The sequence below is a fragment of the Nannobrachium achirus genome, assembly GCF_963921795.1.
Source record: "Nannobrachium achirus genome assembly, chromosome: 18".
NCBI classification, from domain to species: domain Eukaryota; kingdom Metazoa; phylum Chordata; class Actinopteri; order Myctophiformes; family Myctophidae; genus Nannobrachium; species Nannobrachium achirus.
Window position 1 is genome coordinate 43,320,022 of NC_137825.1, and position 18,054 is coordinate 43,338,075.

The window sequence follows — 18,054 nt, forward strand, 5'->3', positions numbered from 1 at the left end:
CACTTAAAAGCCTTTAATTTTCTCAAAAAACTACAGTGCGCCTTATAGTCCAGTGCGCCTTATATATGGATCATTCATTGACATTGACATTCCCTTTAGCACAGCTCCATCTGTTGGATGCATAACGCAACGGTAGCGTCTATTATGTGCGCCTTATAGTCAGGTGCGCCTTATATATGAAAACAGTTTGAAAATAGACCATTCATTGACAGTGCGCCTTATAGTCAGGTGCGCCTTATAGTCCAGAAAATACTGTATGTGCATTGTGACCATAGCAAGCAAGTACCATTTTGAATTGAAGCAATTCATTGTTTTCATGCACATCAAGCATCAGGATGGTTTTGTAGAGCAATACTGTCAAATAGACATTCACTAATTGTGGCATACTTTTCTTAAACTTAATTCAATACTTCATTGACCCTTCTGGGAATTTGTTATTTAAATTACTTATTTTCCTTCTATGTAATTTTGTGAGTCCTGGGGCAAGAAATTGCATGAACATTAAAAGGCCGGGCTTTTTATTGAGGCTTCAAATAAGTATTCCAGCAAAACACAAATGACAAGTCTACAGAGTTCACACATTAGGTCAAGAAATGCATCGATTACATTTTTCATTCAATTTTGGGTAGGCTGACAAATTCTAATGAATAAATTGCACAAGCCATTCCAATTAGTTTGAATATAGGACAAGACCAAAGTAGCAGGTGTTGTTTTGGAATAGGGATTTTTCTTTTTTTATGACAAGGAGCAAAGAATCTCAACCCACTTATCACATTCCATGGATAACATGTTATAATACATATTTCTCAACACATTTAAAAAAAGGACACATTTTGGGAAGGAGTCTCTGCCACCATTTCCTACAAAATAGCATTACGCTCCATATCAAACTGCCCCAACTCTCAAGCAAGCAATAGACCAACAACACCAGCAACCAGGATTCCTTTACATTTTCTAAAAACAAGTAATGGGGCATCACCAAAATAACAATTGAAACTAAAATATACTTTAAGTGGACATTGGAGAACGGAGACCTGCAGTCTCGATTTGCATGTGGACATTCGAGTCATGCAGTTGCGGCTTCAACAGCTCCTTGACGCACATTGATGATATAAAGGCCAAAAATAAAATAAAAACACGAGCCAATTCAGATACATGATAATCAGGATAACTGTACGCCATTTACAGAAGAGTGGTTCTGTATACAAGAAAAAAAAAAAAAGATAATGAATCATTGACTACATTTTAAAGTCACTCTAATAGCCAATCAGTTAATGCTTATATCAAGACAAATCTCAACATTTCCAATTGGCTTCAGGGCAAGGTACTTTCACACACACAAAAAAAAAAAAAGACATGTCATGTACTGAATATAAACCAGCCCCCGATTCACAGACGTATGGGCATTATGTTACATTGCACCATCGACTAATCCTCATCTAACGACAACCCTCAATATATATCCGGATGCTAAATAAAAGAAGCCATATAATATTTCAAGTGATGCAGTAAATTACCGTATGTATACAAAAGATTTGACTGGAGTCACGGTCAAAGAAAAGACCAAACAAAATGGGGGTCAGGTGAAGTTATACAAGAACAGTCTGCGATATAAAGTTATCATTCATAGAGATGCGTGGATGGAAAGATATACAGGTATGTGTGAGAGAGACAGGAGGAGGTTTTGGGTTTAGGTGGATGGACTTTTTAGAGGTCTCCTGCATCCCTACCAAACAATTTCTCATCATCCGTCCGGCGAGAGTCTGACCTGCCGTTCACGCTATCCTTTCGGTCTCGGTCACGGTCCCTGGATGACCTGTCTCTGGAAGAGCGCTCTCGGTCCCTGGATGACCTGAGAAAGAAAGAAAAGAAGGAGAAAAAAAGGCATTACAAAAATATGCTAACCCATTAAAACAGAGAAAGCATCCGTGTCATTTTAGATTTTTGCTTTTGGCTATTAAAAAATTGCAGATGTACAAGCCCTGAAAACAAAAATCAGCCCTGACAATCTCCAATAGTGAAACAACCGTGGATGTGTGTAGGAGATAAAAGGGCAATGAACAGGAGACAATTTTGCTTGCGCAAGCGTCTTTTACTTGTGTCTGGAGTCATGGGTGTGGCTATTGTGGCGGCCTCTGCTCCGGGAGCGTGAGCGACTGCGGTGGCGTCGCCTCCTCTCCCTCTCCTTGGAGCGCGACAGCGAGCGGCGTCTGTCCCGGGATGAAGAGCGCGAGCGTCTCCTCCGTCGGTCACGTGAACGAGACCTGAGGAGAAGAGAGCATGCATATTACTTACATTGTAGCCCGATATTCTTACAATATAATAAAAGCTGGAGATTTAAATCACCACAATGGAGCATTTGAAGAGTCTTTACCCAGTTATTTAAAATAAAAAATAAAAATTAAGTATCAACCCAAATTTTGAGGCTGACATTACACTTGATCATTACACTACACTTACTGAGCATCAATGCTGCAGGCCCTAAAGCAGGGGGTCGCCAAACGTTTTTGGCTCGGGGGACCCCTATAAATATTTTTTCCACCCGAGGCATTATATTCATAGTTTTCACTCCCAGCATCTCATATTTATAACATATTTTAGCGATTATGTTGCGAGGAAAACATTGAGATAATAGCCATTTTGGTTAGAACTGACAAAAAATAACGTACTTCAAGTTTAAAATGATACTAAAACATTTTTTAAGTGTCCAGACAAATTCAAAATATTATCAAATTATCTCGCGGCACCCCTGGACTGCCGTCACGGCACCCCAGGTTCCCCCGTCACCCACTTTGAAAACCCCTGCCCTAAAGATTGATGTATTCCCTTTTGTAACGTCTAAAGAAAACCATTCTATTTGTTTTGATTCTCTTGACAATGACAACCACTAGTAAGCAGACAACTCAGGTTGCCCTCACTCTATATTCTGCAACACTTTCGTTCTCCTTCATACTTCATATCTACAACTCCATTAAATTTATAATGTTCAGCTTAATGGGAATCTTATAATGGATTGAATTTTTAATTTAACTTGTCAAGTGTATTTTTTTGCAATTACACAAATTGTCCATGAGATGGAGAAATACACCTCTACAAAGGTCATACAATACTAGAAATTGTTAAATAGTTATGGACAATGTACCAACCTTTTATGCTCCCTGCTGCGTGATCTGGTCCTGTGAAGGGGAAAAAAGATGATGAATTTGCCAGTAAAGCATTCCACACTAGTGATGGGCAATCCCGTTCATTTTCAGTGAACGGATCATTTCGTTCACGGTAATGATCCGTTCAAAAGATTCGTTCATAGCGCGATCGTCCCGTGAAAAACACAATCGCGGGAGCGTTTTTATTACGTTGCGAGTACAGCCCTCTGTCACGTCCTGTCTTTTTTTTTTTTTTGCTTTTTATGCCTTTATTCGATAGGACAGTAGACTGACAGGAAATGGGGAGAGAGATGGGGAATGACATGCGGCAAAGGTTGTCTGGATCGGGAATCGAACCAGCAGGCATCATAGCCTAGTATGTGGTATGCGCCTTGACCACCAGGCCAGCGGGCGCCCCTGTCGCGTCCTGTCTGCCGGCCGGGGCTATTAGGGGGAGGGGCGGGGGTGTGAATGAAAGTGTGAACGCCCCTTTTGAGGGATTTGAACGAATCGTTCACGAGTCATGCTAATGATTCGAATCTTATGAACGAATCACTCATGAACGACACATCACTATATATTACACACACACACACACACACACACACACACACACACACACACACACACACACACACACACACACACACACACACACACACACACACACACACACACACACACACACACACACACACACACACACACACACACACACACAGTAGTTCCAGACGTTACAAAACTCCCTGCTCACTTATGTGCCATTTCACATACTGTTTCTTTTTTTATATAAACACTTTATTGCGACCGAATGTGCTCTACCCACCTCTTCTTCAATTTCTCCTCTTTCTCCCTCTCTTCTCTCCTCTTCAGGCGGTCCTGGTTTCTCTGCTCCTGCTTTTCCAGCACAGTTTTCTGTTCAAACATGCAGAAACAACGAAGTTGGTTCAGGTATCAAGCTATATGTTTGATCGTGTACACAAACACATTCCTGCTCTCCTTTAAATTGACATGTTGAACAAACATCCAACTCATTACACATTTTTACTATTTTAACCATCCTACGACCTAGTGAATGAGTACAATAGTAGTACAATAACGAGGTGACAATCGAAACAGTCGAGTTAGAAGTTAAGCGTCAAGAATCCTTGATCCCTGTCAAAACAAAAAAGGTGTTGGAAATATTTCTGTTCCCATTTATCATGTAGATCAGGGTCTTCAAGGTTTTCAGGCCAAGAACCCCTTAGTTGAGAGAGAGATGAAGCAGGGACCCCCACAATCTGTTCATAGATATAGTTTCATTGTTGGACAACAGGATCAACAGTGTATTTTAGATTCATGTTCATGTGTTGTCAAATATTTAACCACTTGAACGGTCAATACTTTTCAGAATAAAGTCAAATATTATTCAAAAATTACGAAAAACAAATATGTTGCTACATACTGTACATGTACTGCAATACACTAAAATGTGTTCCCGGCCTGAATGGGCTAGAGCAGGGGTGGGCAACTTTGATGATGAAGAGGGCCACTACATTTTCACACTCAGGGCCACAATGCATATACAGTACATAGCAAAAATAGATGATCTACAAGCTCAAAAAGCGTCGAAGGGCGACACGTTTTGAGCTTGTAGATCTGCTATTTTTGAATTGGAATCCCGAAAAGTAACTTTTTTTTTTCTTCTTTTGTTTTAAAATTTCAAATGCAATGTTAACTTTATGAACTTAAATACAAATACATTGGACGTAAAAAAATACAATAACATTGTAATACTAGTCATTTAGCTACTAATATAGACTGAAGTAATTAAAGCCTATCATTTTTTCTATGTTTGGAATTCTAACAGCTGAAATCGATAATATATTAGTATTCCGGTATTAACTAGTTCCCCCAGGAATCCGCGATCACGGAATTTATCGCAGAATTCGTGACCACCCGCGGATTTCTCGGCCATTCGCAGACTTTTCTGACGTCAGCGGAATAACGGTCACAGTGGCAGCAGAGCGGCGGGAGTAGTTATTACTACTATTATAAAACGATTTGTACTTGGTCTTGCAAGTGGCCACCTCATACAGAGCCTGGGGGAATAGCTTAGCTTCCCTCCTGCTAGTTGCACTGACGCTGGACGGCCCGGTCCCACATTCGTTCCTGACAGAAACTGTGTCCTGAACTATAGTTCCTCTCTATGCCTCTATGGTCCTGGCAATAACAATGCTAATGCAGAAGAGAATAAATAAATATTACACCCATACTAGGTAATAGGTAGGCTATCCTCTAAAATGTGGTTACTATGGGCAGGGTTTGCATGACAATATAGTCTTTGCAATAGAAAGTAATTATTAAAAACAATAACAATTAAAATAATAATAGATTTAATATTAGATTTTTATTCTCAAAAATGATTATTCGATTATTCTAACCACTAATTACAATTAATTGTAGCTATTTCATGAAGGGTTTTACTTGATTATTAGAACTATATAATTTTTAGCTTGATAACTGGTCATTTTAGGTTATTTTTTTAATGTCCGCGGAATCAAGAATTGTTCCCCACAGAATTCTGCAGAATCAGGATTGTTCTCCGCGGAATAAAAACTTTTTCTCTGCGGATTCCTGGGGGGACTAATTAACTTGCGGGCCACATTAAGTGGAGGTGGAGGCCGCATGTGGCCCGCGGGCCGCCAGTTGACCATGTATGGGCTAGAGCACACAGATATAAAGAGCTAGATGCCTTGTTCGCCTCTGCAGTTCATTGGAGCGACGTGCAACAGTTGTAGTCCGGACATCCTGGAAAAACTAAGGGAACGCTGTCAGTCAAAGTGACTACTGGCCAATCACAGCACGACTTTTCCGGGACTTATCCAAGGACTACAATTCAATTCAACAGCCAGTTCCGATGTTGCGCGGCTCAGCTGTTCTTACAGGCTGTGTACGTAAATACCCGCCCCCACCTACCTCTGATTGGCCTAGCAACTTCCCTATGTGTGACGCACGTGGAAGCAATGCACACGTGATTCCCTTAGTCCCTCGATGCACATGCATCAGAGTCGAAGGAGGCGTCTACCTTTCTATGTCTATGCTAGAGCATACCTTCAGAGCATCCAGTTTCTCTCTGATCTGAATGAAGCCCAGGTGCAGTTTCCCACCAAAGTGGTCGGCCAGGCGACGGTCGTTGTCATGGAGACCCAGGTAGGCGGAGCAGACCTCGCACACCCGCAACTTCTGCTGCTGGAAACTGGACGCAGGCATGGAGTTCCTGTACTCTTCCTGAGAGGGCAGATGGTAATGGTATAAGGCAGGGGTGTTTTTGACAGCACATTTTGATTTAGTTTTAGTCATAGTATTTTGAATAAAATGTCTTTTGGTTTTAGTCATAATTTAGTCAACTGAAGAGTTTTAGTCTAATTTTAATCGCTAAATATCATAAGATTTATTGTGGCAGGCCTTGACGGCATCGTAATGACTGATTTTACACTTTACACAGATCTGCTATTTTCAGTGTGCAACACCTGAGAGCAACCAAACTTCTCCACTAGTCCCTCCCTAACGTTTTAGTCTAGTTTTTAATGTGTTGACGAAATTGACAATATATTTTGTCTTAGTTTAGTTTATTTGATCACTCACATTTTTTTCCCTGTAAATATGAGTTACAAACGTTCGCTTTGAAAATACATATATTCAAAGATTTTCACACATTTTCACGACATTTTCAAAAATAGCAGATCTACAAGCTCACAGCGCGGCACTGCCGCGCTGTGAGCTTGTATATCTGCTATTTTTCAATAGTTAAAGCATTCAATAATCCTAGGCCTAAATGGGTTAAAACCAGATCAGTTCTGTTACTCCAGAGCACAGATATAAAAAGCTAGATGCCTCATCCGCCGCTGCAGTTCATTGGCGCGACTTGTAAAAAACTATTGGTGTTAGTGCGGAAGGCACTCTGCCACTCAACGTGACAACTGACCAATCACAGCGTGTCTTTTCCTGGACTTACATTCAATTAAAATGAGCTTCATTGGCATGAGGAGACAAACGTTTACATTGCCAGAGCAAGTGCCTCTGGGAAGGAGGGAATCCAGTCTCTGACTGGCTTACCGAACATCCCCTTCTGTGACGCACGTGGAAGCGTCATTCAGAATTCCGGACGCTTGCCTTAAAAAAAAGAAAATGCCAATACTTTTTTTACCAACGCCCCAGAGCCGGAGGAGGCGTCTACCTTTCTATAGCTGCGTCTCAAGTCCTTAAATTAGATCCTATTTCCTAATTCCTATTTCCTTGCTTGTAACAAAATACCTTGAAACATACAAGGAAATAGGAAAGAAGTGTAGGAAATAGGATCTAATTTGAGGACTTGATGCAGCTTATGTTTATGCTCCAGAGCACAGATATAAAAAGCTAGATACCTCCCCCGCCGCTGCAGTTCATTGGCACGCCTGGTCAAGGAGTCCTGGCAGAAATGGCGGAGTGTGGAAGACAGACTGTCACTCAAAAAAAACTGCTGGCCAATCACAGCGCGTCTTTTCCGGGACTTTTCCCATTCAATTCAAAGGAGCTTTATTGGCACGTTTACACGGCCAAAGCAAGTGTCAATACCAGACATGGAGTTGGATCCAGGATTTGGTCACATTCCCGTCTACATTCATTAGACAGATTAATGAATCATGTTACTTACCTGTGGAAAGTGATTCCCAGCATTCTATTTTCCTATAGTGTGTGCCAGCGGCTACGTCATTGAAGTCCTTAGCGGCCATTTCTTGGGTCAAAACACAGGTGTTTCAATTGTTTGATTGCATAGAACTAATACTATAGGCTAATCAGAACACCAATGTAAGGCTGTGTTTACCCAAGAAATGGCCGCTCTTAGAACTGCATTTGGCACACCCTATGTGCATCTGTTTGTACAACCCGGAGCTGTACATGAAACGACCATGTTTCTCTCTGGGAACTTATTTCACAAATCTCTGAGTGTTTGGTGACAGCTCCAGTTTTGTTTTCATCCAGTTCCTGATGTTGCGCGGCTCAGCGTTGCGTATGAGAAAACCCGCCCTATCTGCCTCTGATTGGCCGACCGAATTTCCGCTTCTGTGACGCATAGGGAAGAATTCCGTAATTCTTTTTATTTTTTTTGCCAGGAGTCTTGGACCAGCACCCCCCAGCCGGAAGAGGCGTCTACCTTTCTATGTCTGTGCTCCAGAGCACCCCCTCACCTCTGCATCCTTCTTCCTGGTGCGGACCTTCTCCACTTCCTGCAGGACTTTCTGGGCCTCGTCCACATTGCCTTCAGCACCACATTGCTCAGCCTTGGCCAGGAGCTTCCCTATCTCCTCATTCAGCTCATGGACCTTCTCTGCCTGCAAAGACAACAAAGTGCCATAGCCATGACTACTCATGCAATCCAGTTTGAGAACATTTCAAGCAACATTATTTTTCAGTCAATGCACTGATACAGGGTTCCCACACATCTTTACCAATTGGTTTCCAAAACTTTTCCAGAATATTTAACCCGATTTCCAGGACTATATAACAATAATTCGGCTCAATAACGAGTCGCTTACTCCTATGAAAATAGCCGATCTACATGCTCACAACGCCTCGCGTTGCGAGGCGTTGTGAGCATTTAGATCGGCTATTTTTACAATTTCTTTTTTTTTTTAACATCTGTTTATTAGTATTTTTCATTTTTAAAGACATATCGTCCATAGCAGAAATGGTGAACAAGCATGATGACAAAAACAAATTGGACCATATGACAGAGTAGAAAAAACCTTATAACATTACAAAAGTCGAGTATACACATATAAACAATAAAACAAACCTGACAGTTAAACCTTAAATAATACAACAGCAAAGATGACAATAAAAACAAGGAAGGAAAGAAAAAACAAGACAAAAGACAAACAAACAAATGGCTGATGGCGGCGCGCGTCCCCGGAGATAGGCGAACAGCATTCAGAGTAATCACACATTGTAATTAATCAGTAAAAGATAGCAGGTGACCCTAGGGGGCGACTAAGCACTGTCTGCTCTTTTCAGGGACTCTAAGAGGCGCAGGATAGGTGACCATATTTTTTGGAACTGGGGCTCCCTATCTGTAAGGACAAATCTTACTCTCTCCAGGTGCAAGACACCTCCTAGTTCCTTTATCCACATGTCAATGGATGGAGGTTTAACTGATTTCCAGGCTTGAAGGATTAATTTCCTAGCGAGCAATGTAGAGAGCCTAACAACTTGTCTCTCCCGGTTGTTTTGGGCCCACCCTGGCTCCAGCACCCCGAAGAGCGCAGTTAAAGGAGCGGGAGATTTTTACAATTTCTGCCTCTAATATTTGACAATTTGGCCAATGTTTAATTTGTCATTTCAGAGGTATTAACAAAATCAATAACCAAAGACAATGCATAGCTATTTTCCCAGGACCTTCCAGGACCCTTGATCAATTCCCAAACTTTTCCAGTACTGGAAAAATATTTTTCTAATTTCCAAATATTTCCAGGTATTTCATGACCGTGGGAACCCTGTTGATAGTTTACCCCCAACTCTCCCCTACCCCTTTCATCCCCCTCTTCCTTTTTGTTCCATCTCAGCCTTATTTAACACATTTTGACAACAGTAGAGACATTCCCAGTCCATTTTAAACATGTATTGATTGAGTCTGAGTCAATACATGCCGAGTCATGTATTGAGCCAGACATCCTGCCTGAGCATGCGGGTTATGGGAGAGGTTGTATTGCAACGTCATCGTTTCAGGAATTATGCAAATTCGGCTGTACACACGGAGACGCGACAGCGTCATCTTCACATTTATTCACTCTGGGACCTGGTTTCAAAGAGGTGCGTATTCGGGCACCCAAAACACTGGCTCTGTGTGGCCGAAATGTCTTAACGATTAAAAACGTATGCAGAATCACATAAAATCGTCTCAGTATGGACGCACTCCGAGTCATAGAGAAAGATGCAGTTTGACGTTATGTCACCCACCATAGAGGTTATGCGTGTGACATCGTTGTACCCGGAAGTTATGCAGGAACACCTACTGTGTGTCAAAATGCAAATGCAATGGTGGGTTTCACTTTCTGTGTAGACCATATTTATAACATACCCCAGAATGTTAACACAATTAGTGCTGCAGGGTATGAAGGGTTAACTTTTCGTTGACGCCACGCAGATCCGCCCATTAGCACACGCTGTTATTGTGTAAGGCATGCCTGGAATGTGTGTACACACACGGACTGCTGAATGACATCAACGATTACGTCATCTAGTCACATGACATGTGTCATGTGACAGTGTGTCATGGCGGCCGCAAGGCTTGTCTTGTTGTTGTTGTTTGGAGCTGTGCTATGGGATATAAAGTCTTATTTGGAGTAAATGAAGTCTCTTTATGGGCCTCTCCATTGACTTAACATGGAGGAGCTTCACTTCGCGTGCACGCCCAACGTGCGTTTTAAACAAATCGCGGACATTACCGATGCGGCCGCGACCGGAGCTACATACTGTAAGTATTAATACATTTACTGTAAATACAGTAAGATTGACGGTGAGCGCTGTCAATGGCGTCGTGTAGTAACCGGTTTTAATGACGGTGAGGATCGTCAAGGGCAGCAGAACAGTTAAAGGACAACTTTGTTTTTTTTACAACAAGGGTTCATATTTTAGATTGTAATAAGAGAAAAGAAAACGTGAGGGTTAAAATGTTTTCATTTGCTTCATTCTATTGTTTTATCGCGTTTACCGTGCTAAAATGTGGGGCATGCGTACGCATGGGGGCATGCGTACAAGTGGCTAAACATGTATTTTTTTACACAATAAGCCAGCAGTTTCTTTATTGCCATTTACAGTAACACTTCTAGCCCCCATAAGTCACATCCAACCATGAAAGGTTGCGTTGCATCTTGGGAATGGGCTTATTCTGTGTAAAATGACATATTTAGCCACTTGTACGCATGCCCCCAACCACTGAAATAAGAATCTCTAAAACAATAGAAAGAATAGTTTTAAAACTCATCTTTTATATTCTTTAATTACTATCTAAAATATGAACCCTTGTTGTAAAAAACTAAAGTTGTCCTTTAAGGTTTCCATGGCATTGCCTACAGGCCACTTTTAACCGCACAGATTCGTCGACGATTCGGCGGCGGAAGGCGGTGGATAGCGTCGGTTGCCGAACGGGAGCTCATCGTCAGGTTTTCGGCAGCGGGTCGGGAACCTTATCGACCGAAAACTGGGAAACTGGACTTGCCCGGTTTTGTTGAGTCGGTCCCTTGACGGTCGGCAGTGAAATGAGCCAACGAGAGCGGATAAAAGACAACACACAATCCGCTGGTAGCTATCTGTTTGGCATACTGTTTCCACACAGTCACAGAGGACACCGAGACAACACACTACACATAACTGAATAAAGTGGGCGCGAGTGAACTGCCTAGCGCGATGTAGAAGTTGCCCAATTGCTACGCTTAGAAAGGTGCTTGATTGTATAATATCCACGTTTCAACTGGGTCCAGTTTGGTTATCTAGATTACCTCCTCTTTCAGCTGTGAAAAGCTGGATGTGTGCTTCAGCGTATGACGGTGCGTGTCGAGCATAGCAGACATACAAGCTCACAACGCTTCAAGTTCCGACATGTTGTGAGCTTGTAGCTCTGATATTTTCAATGCGCGACGTCACACGGAGGCAGAACGCTGAAGCAGCAACAAGATGTTGTGAAAGTGTCAGATCATGATACAATTTTAAATGATTATGATTGGTTTTAAAGGTTGTTCTACACTTCTACTTTATCCAAATAATAATATAAATAATAGGCTTAATAACAGCATTTTCCGACAGCGACGGCATGCAGGGACGATCAAGTATGGAGTGAAAATAGCCTTTCAGACTACTGCCACCTCCTGGTTTGGAATGGTATTTCATGCTATATCTCCCCGCATGCGCACAACTGCATACAGTAAGTACAGTCGGCATACAGTCGGCAGACAAAGTTCTGTGCAGTTCTTTGCAAGTTCTTTGCAGTTCTTTGCAGTCCTTTGCAAGTTCTTTGCAGTCCTTTGCAGACTTTTTGGTGTGGAGAGGCCTTACAACTCTTACCTTAGCAGCCACTTCAGCACTGATCTCTTCTTGGGTCTCAGCCAGACGTTTCTTGGCCAATTCTGTCCTCCGGTCGCAGTCTGCGATAAAGGATTCCAGGTGATCCACCGCCTTAGGAGGAAAAACAAAAGAAAAAAAGAGAAGGACTTAGATTCTGATACATGTATTTGTGGGAATAATTACTAATAGCCATAGGACACCACTTACGTCAAGCTCAAAGAACAGGTCCCTTTCCTTGGAAGCAATTTCATAATCTGCCCGAAGTGCCAGGTCGTGGGTCTTTGAGCACTCACCCAGGTCCATACGCTATCAAAATGTGTACACACACACACACACACACACACACACACACACAGAGAGAGAGAGAGAGAGAGAGAGAGAAACAGTGACAATTACAATAGGGAAAGCTATGTGCCGAAAAACTAGATCAGAAATGAATGACATTGTTAACAAAAATAAAAAATGATATATGGATCTGTTGCACATTTAAAGTAGCAGCATGTGATAATCTCCTCCCACACAATAAATCTATTGATTGTCTTGTCGGCTATAAGCATATAAGCAAGGCATCCATGAGTGCTACATACAATGTTTTTCCTCAGGAGAGCTTCAATGACAGCATACATGTTTTTTTTATTATAAGGTCACGTTTGAGATCCATTGACCTCAAATGTCCAACACCTTTCAGAAGGTTCATTTCAACATTAAGCATATTCAGGACTCAGTGGTAGCCTACTAGTACTTACAGTTCCAGATAGGATGTCATGAGGACAGCAGTTCAGCAGATGGCTTTTGCAGACCCGCTCGTCTGAGAACTTGACCCTCTGACGCGTCTCGTCCCCTGAAACAGTCCAAAAACAGCCGATGAGAACGACCTCACATACTTGTTAGTAGGAGCGAGGTATCCAATGCTTTCTATTCTGTTACTGTGCTCGGACTACGGCAAAGGGGCAGAAAAATGTAAATGTGACTAACGGGTATATTTCAAGATCTTGTGTCCACCGCATAGGTGAAAACCCAAACACTGGGTGTCATGTCTGAACAAAGAGTTCTATTAACAATAAAAAAAATATTAGACTTGTATTATGATGAACAGTAAGTAACAAGACAAGGGTTTCCGCTAGCCTACATTGGACTACTAATGTCAGTAATGTGACCAGCTTACGGATGGCAGATGGCCATACTGGTCTAGGATATTGCCTGTCAGTCTTGGTGCTTACCTCAGCCAAGCCTCTCTTCATGAATAATGGGTAACATTAGATCCTCTACTAAGTTTAGCTTGTGATAACAGTTGATTACAGTAGTAGGCTTGGAATATTGGTAGAAGGATCATAATCACAGTATGGGAACATCACTGACAAATTAACAAAACAACAGTGACTGTGACTGATGTGTATCAAGGGATCTTTATGCAACAGCTGTAACTTTGACTAGATGGGGGGAAAAGACCTTGCTTATAGAAAATGTGATAAGGTGTAAACATTCCAGAATTTTTGCTCCAGCCAAGTCAGTCCTTTACTGATATGGAACATTGAAAAGAAATAAAAAAAAACAATTATGAATAAAACCAAGGAAAAAAGTTAGTTTATACACACTGCGATCTGCACCATATACTGTACCCATCTGCATCTTCAAGACCTCAGCTGCAGAATTTTAAACCCGCTGTAGGAAAGTATAAATGGGAACTGTTTTCTTGCCCATACCTGTAGTAAGAAGTTGGGAGTCATACACAAGTCAGATTGTAAATGATCTGTGCAACTTTTTTTTTCTTCTTTTTTATGATTTATCTTTTTTTGTTTTGATTGATGATGGCTAATATTTTCTTTTGAAAACAGACGTCTACAAGGAACAATGAAGTGCTCCTGTTCAGCGCGACCAGACGTCATAGCTCAGGCTGCATACACTACTCCAAATTGTACTTCTAGTGCCACCTGAAGAATCTTTTTCTTTTTTTTTTGCCATTTGTGAGATATGAAATATAGGCTACAAAAAACTTCCGGAAGGCAAACATATTGTTTGGATATTCATCATAACAGCTTTAAAAATCATGTGTGACTCACGGCTCGATGAACATGACAGGCTTTTCTGCAACTCCTTTGCAGATTGATGTAGGCTGGCAAAGATACACTGAACCTTTATGAATAAAATAAAGGGGCCACAATTGTTCAGTTTGTATGCAACATATGCATGGGAAGAATTTTATATTAATCTCAACACACACCCACAAACGCACAACACAAACTTGCATACTCTATATAATGAACTAATCTTAGCTTAATGAAGAGACTTGCTCGTCAAGCTCTTGTCTTCAAGTGGGTTGGGCTATTAACAAAGTTGTCATTGCTTGCTCAATGCTCATGACCAGAGACTTGACAGCCCTATCCGTCTTTAAATGTTTGTATCCAAATAGCTGCTATAAGCAATTTCTGGATTTCAATACAACCATGACCACTATATTAGTGATTGCCTGTAGTGACTGATTGATTAGTAAACAAACAGAGTATATTAGTTTCACTGTACTCAGGCAGTGCTGCCAGATGTACAACAATTTACACGCGCAAGAATGCAAAATAATACATAAAAGTAAATCCCAGATGAACACAAAAGTGCATGGATTGCATGAATACAAAATCTCCTGCTGCTGAGTCCGGCTTTTCACAATAAGTCAGTAAGTCGGTAAAATGAGCTTCCATTCCCGATAGTTGACCAATCTTTTTAAACGTAGAAGCCAACGTCAGTGTCAGATAAGTTATTAATTAAGCAGAGTTGCCTGCTGAAAATAATAATGTGTTTCCTTTACTTAAAAATCAGATCCACGGGGAGTGTGTTGCTCATTTGTTGCAGTGATGTAAAGTAACTAAATACATGCACTCAAGTACTGTAGTTCTTCTACTAGTTTTCCTTTTACTGTAATGGAGTATTTCCAATTTTCAATAATTTTACTTCTACTCCACTAAATCTCAAATGCAACGTGTGAAAACACGATATTGTGCATAATGAGTACGTTTTTTTAGTACTTTTGACGCCAATACTTTTGTACTTTAATTCAAGACAGTACATTTTGAATTCCGGAATTTAACTTGTAACAGAGTACTTCTACATTGAAGTGTTACTACTTTGACTCAAGTAAAACATTTGAGTACATCTTCTTCCCACCACTGATTTGTTGTAACATTATCGGCGACTCGGGTGGGAGAGGCTTATCTCATTACCCGCTGCTTGCAGGCCTACACTAACAGTCAAACTCATAGCGCTAGCTATAATGGACACAAACATTAAATCTAAAGCCCTTAAGAGAACTGGCTAACTGGATCGACAGACACTGAAACAGCCGCCTGAAGTCCACCCATCCATTCATGCAATGTTTGTCCACAACAACACGCCAACACAAGCGAGCCTTTGCAATGAGCTCCATCTTTGCTAAGTGGCTAGCACAGCTAGCATTGTGCTGCAACTGAACTCACCATCCCTCGCAGTCCCCATGAGCTGGTCGAGCAGAGCTCTCATTTGAGCTTGGGCAGACATTGCCGCAGGGGTCTTGCTCCGACGCGAAGAAATTCTATTTTTTTGCTCGTATTTTAAAGTGTGTGTGGTTCAGGTAAGAAGAATGTCTACTCCTCCCAAGCGACAACTGGACGTTTGCAACTCCTTGAAGCCAGCAGCCAGACGACTAGCCAGGACTCTAGCTTCCGTTTGTTTCTGCCTGGCAAATCTCGTGTAGCGTCAGGTCACGCGATAACTCTTGCTATGTGATACACACGTGCGCGCGCGCGCACACACACACACACACACACACACACACACACACACACACACACACACACACACGCACACACACACGCACACACGCACACACGCACGCACGCACGCACGCGCACGCACGCACGCACGCACGCACGCACACACACACACACACACACACACACACACACACACACACACACACACACACACACACACACGCACACACACACACACACGCACACAAATAAACAAGCCTAGTATGAAGTAGGCTACATTTTATTATTTTCCCTGCTCCTAGTCCTATGCATAGAGTAGGCTATATATATGGTCCTATGTCCCCTGCGTCAATTTGTCAAGTATAAAATGATAAAATGATCAAATTATTATGTTTCATGCGCTGACACCGTGACGTTGGCTCCACCTGCTGGTCAGAGGTTGTGAGTGCAGCTTGGTCCCCCCTTGAAAATACTGTATGTCATTATATTACTGATTATTAATATTATAGCCTATAGTTACTGTGGGACAGAAACCTTATCTACATATTCTAACGTTTCCCCCCTCAATTACAGCTTCATCATACTATGGTTGGAGCATAACACAAAAGTAGCAGGGTTGTTTTGTTTTTTTTATTAAAAAACAATAACACTACAGAGGTCAAAGTGGTTAAATTGACACATTTGCTGGGGAACCCACCGAAGGATACACTACTACTACTAAGGCACACTATTCTGCCACAAAATTACCAAATGAGGCGCTATGAGCTTGTAGATCTGTATTTTTTAATTAGACAATAGAGAGCAATATGGTTAAAGTGCATTAAAATGTGACATGAACTAGTTAGAACATGAACACACCAAAAAGGTGGATTCCCACGCCTCAAAGTGTGTGAGAGAGAAAATGTGTGTGGAACACTAGGACATGTTATAACTTATAACTCTGTCTCTAAGTGTTTCACAAGAGTTGAAGCAACAGCAGATACATGCAAGCAACAGAACTATGGGCTTACATGTATTATTATTAAAAATAGCTAGTTTTATCATTTATTATTCATTTATTTTGAGATCAACAGGACAAAAAACTAAGCAAGCAACTCCACTTTATTAAGTGTAAAAGCAGGTGACAGTCAGAAATAACATTATTATAACAGTATTAAATGCATAAAGAGGCTAAAATTAAACCAAGAGAATGAGTTGACAGAACTTGACACTGTTGTTTTATGCTCATTTGAATTATAGACAGTTTATATTTGGGAATCAACAGGGGGGGGAAAAAAGAAAAAAGAGGCTCCATGCAATTAAACCAAGTTGTTACAAGCTCTCAGTGTTGTTTAAGGGGAAAACCACCCATTTTCAACTATGTATAAATAGCCTATACTTAGAGTTGTGTGAAAAAAAAAAAAAAAAAAAAAAAAAAAAAAAAGCCCCCCCCCCCCCTTCTGTGTTGCCTAGAACTGGAGGATTGACTTTGGGGTTTGTATTGTAAATCACCGGTGTGATGTCATCACAGTGTGATTTACAATACAAACCCCCAAACACAGAAGCGGGGGAACTTTTTATTTATTTCCACACAACTCTTCTAAGGTATATTAACAACATAGTTCAATATTGAAAATGGGTGGTTTCCCCCTTTAAGTAGGACTACTCACATCTTGTCTGGAACATATTTTTTTTAAGTACAACATTTGAAAGTAGGCCTATAGGCTACTCGCAGAATGTCTCATTTCAAAGGTTTGTATGTGTATAACATTTCAAAATGTATAAAATGTAAAGAAAAAAACAAACAAACGCCAACATTTATAATAATCAAACTACAAAGTAACTAGTACCTAACTAAAGTGATAGATTTTGAAAATGTGTGATTCATTAATGTAATAATGCAAAAATCACTACACACGTGCCTGAGTGCCTAAAGTGGAGTCTTGAGCCCACAACAAAGGCTACACCAAATCTCTTCGCCAAAAAAGTGCCGATGTACAAGCTCACGACTGGTATAGCCTAGTATTAGGTCGATTATTTTTGGCGAAGGTTGCAGATTGCCATGCATCCCGGCCGGGTGCTCAAGCGGTTAAAGGAGTAGTTCACCCCCA

General features: G+C 41.2%; 1 protein-coding gene across 3 annotated transcripts; it reads right to left on the minus strand.

Annotated features, from left to right (window-relative positions):
• Positions 1-516: 516 nt before the first annotated feature.
• luc7l (LUC7-like) lies at positions 517-15,877 on the minus strand. 3 transcript variants are annotated; one of them, XM_080747778.1, is made up of 11 exons: positions 15,689-15,827; positions 14,285-14,357; positions 12,971-13,065; positions 12,432-12,530; positions 12,225-12,335; positions 8,354-8,497; positions 6,237-6,413; positions 3,970-4,058; positions 3,147-3,176; positions 2,097-2,264; positions 517-1,852 (listed from the first exon to the last, which is right to left on the minus strand). In XM_080747778.1, the coding sequence occupies exons 1-11, from the start codon at positions 15,689-15,691 to the stop codon at positions 1,708-1,710; spliced, it is 1,134 nt and encodes a 377-aa protein (XP_080603904.1). In that variant the 5' UTR covers positions 15,692-15,827; the 3' UTR covers positions 517-1,707. The 3 variants fall into 3 exon arrangements, with proteins under 3 accessions (XP_080603904.1, XP_080603905.1, XP_080603906.1); XM_080747779.1 differs by lacking the exon at positions 14,285-14,357 and having other exon boundaries at positions 15,689-15,877; XM_080747780.1 differs by having other exon boundaries at positions 12,971-14,357; positions 15,689-15,765.
• Positions 15,878-18,054: the final 2,177 nt, after the last annotated feature.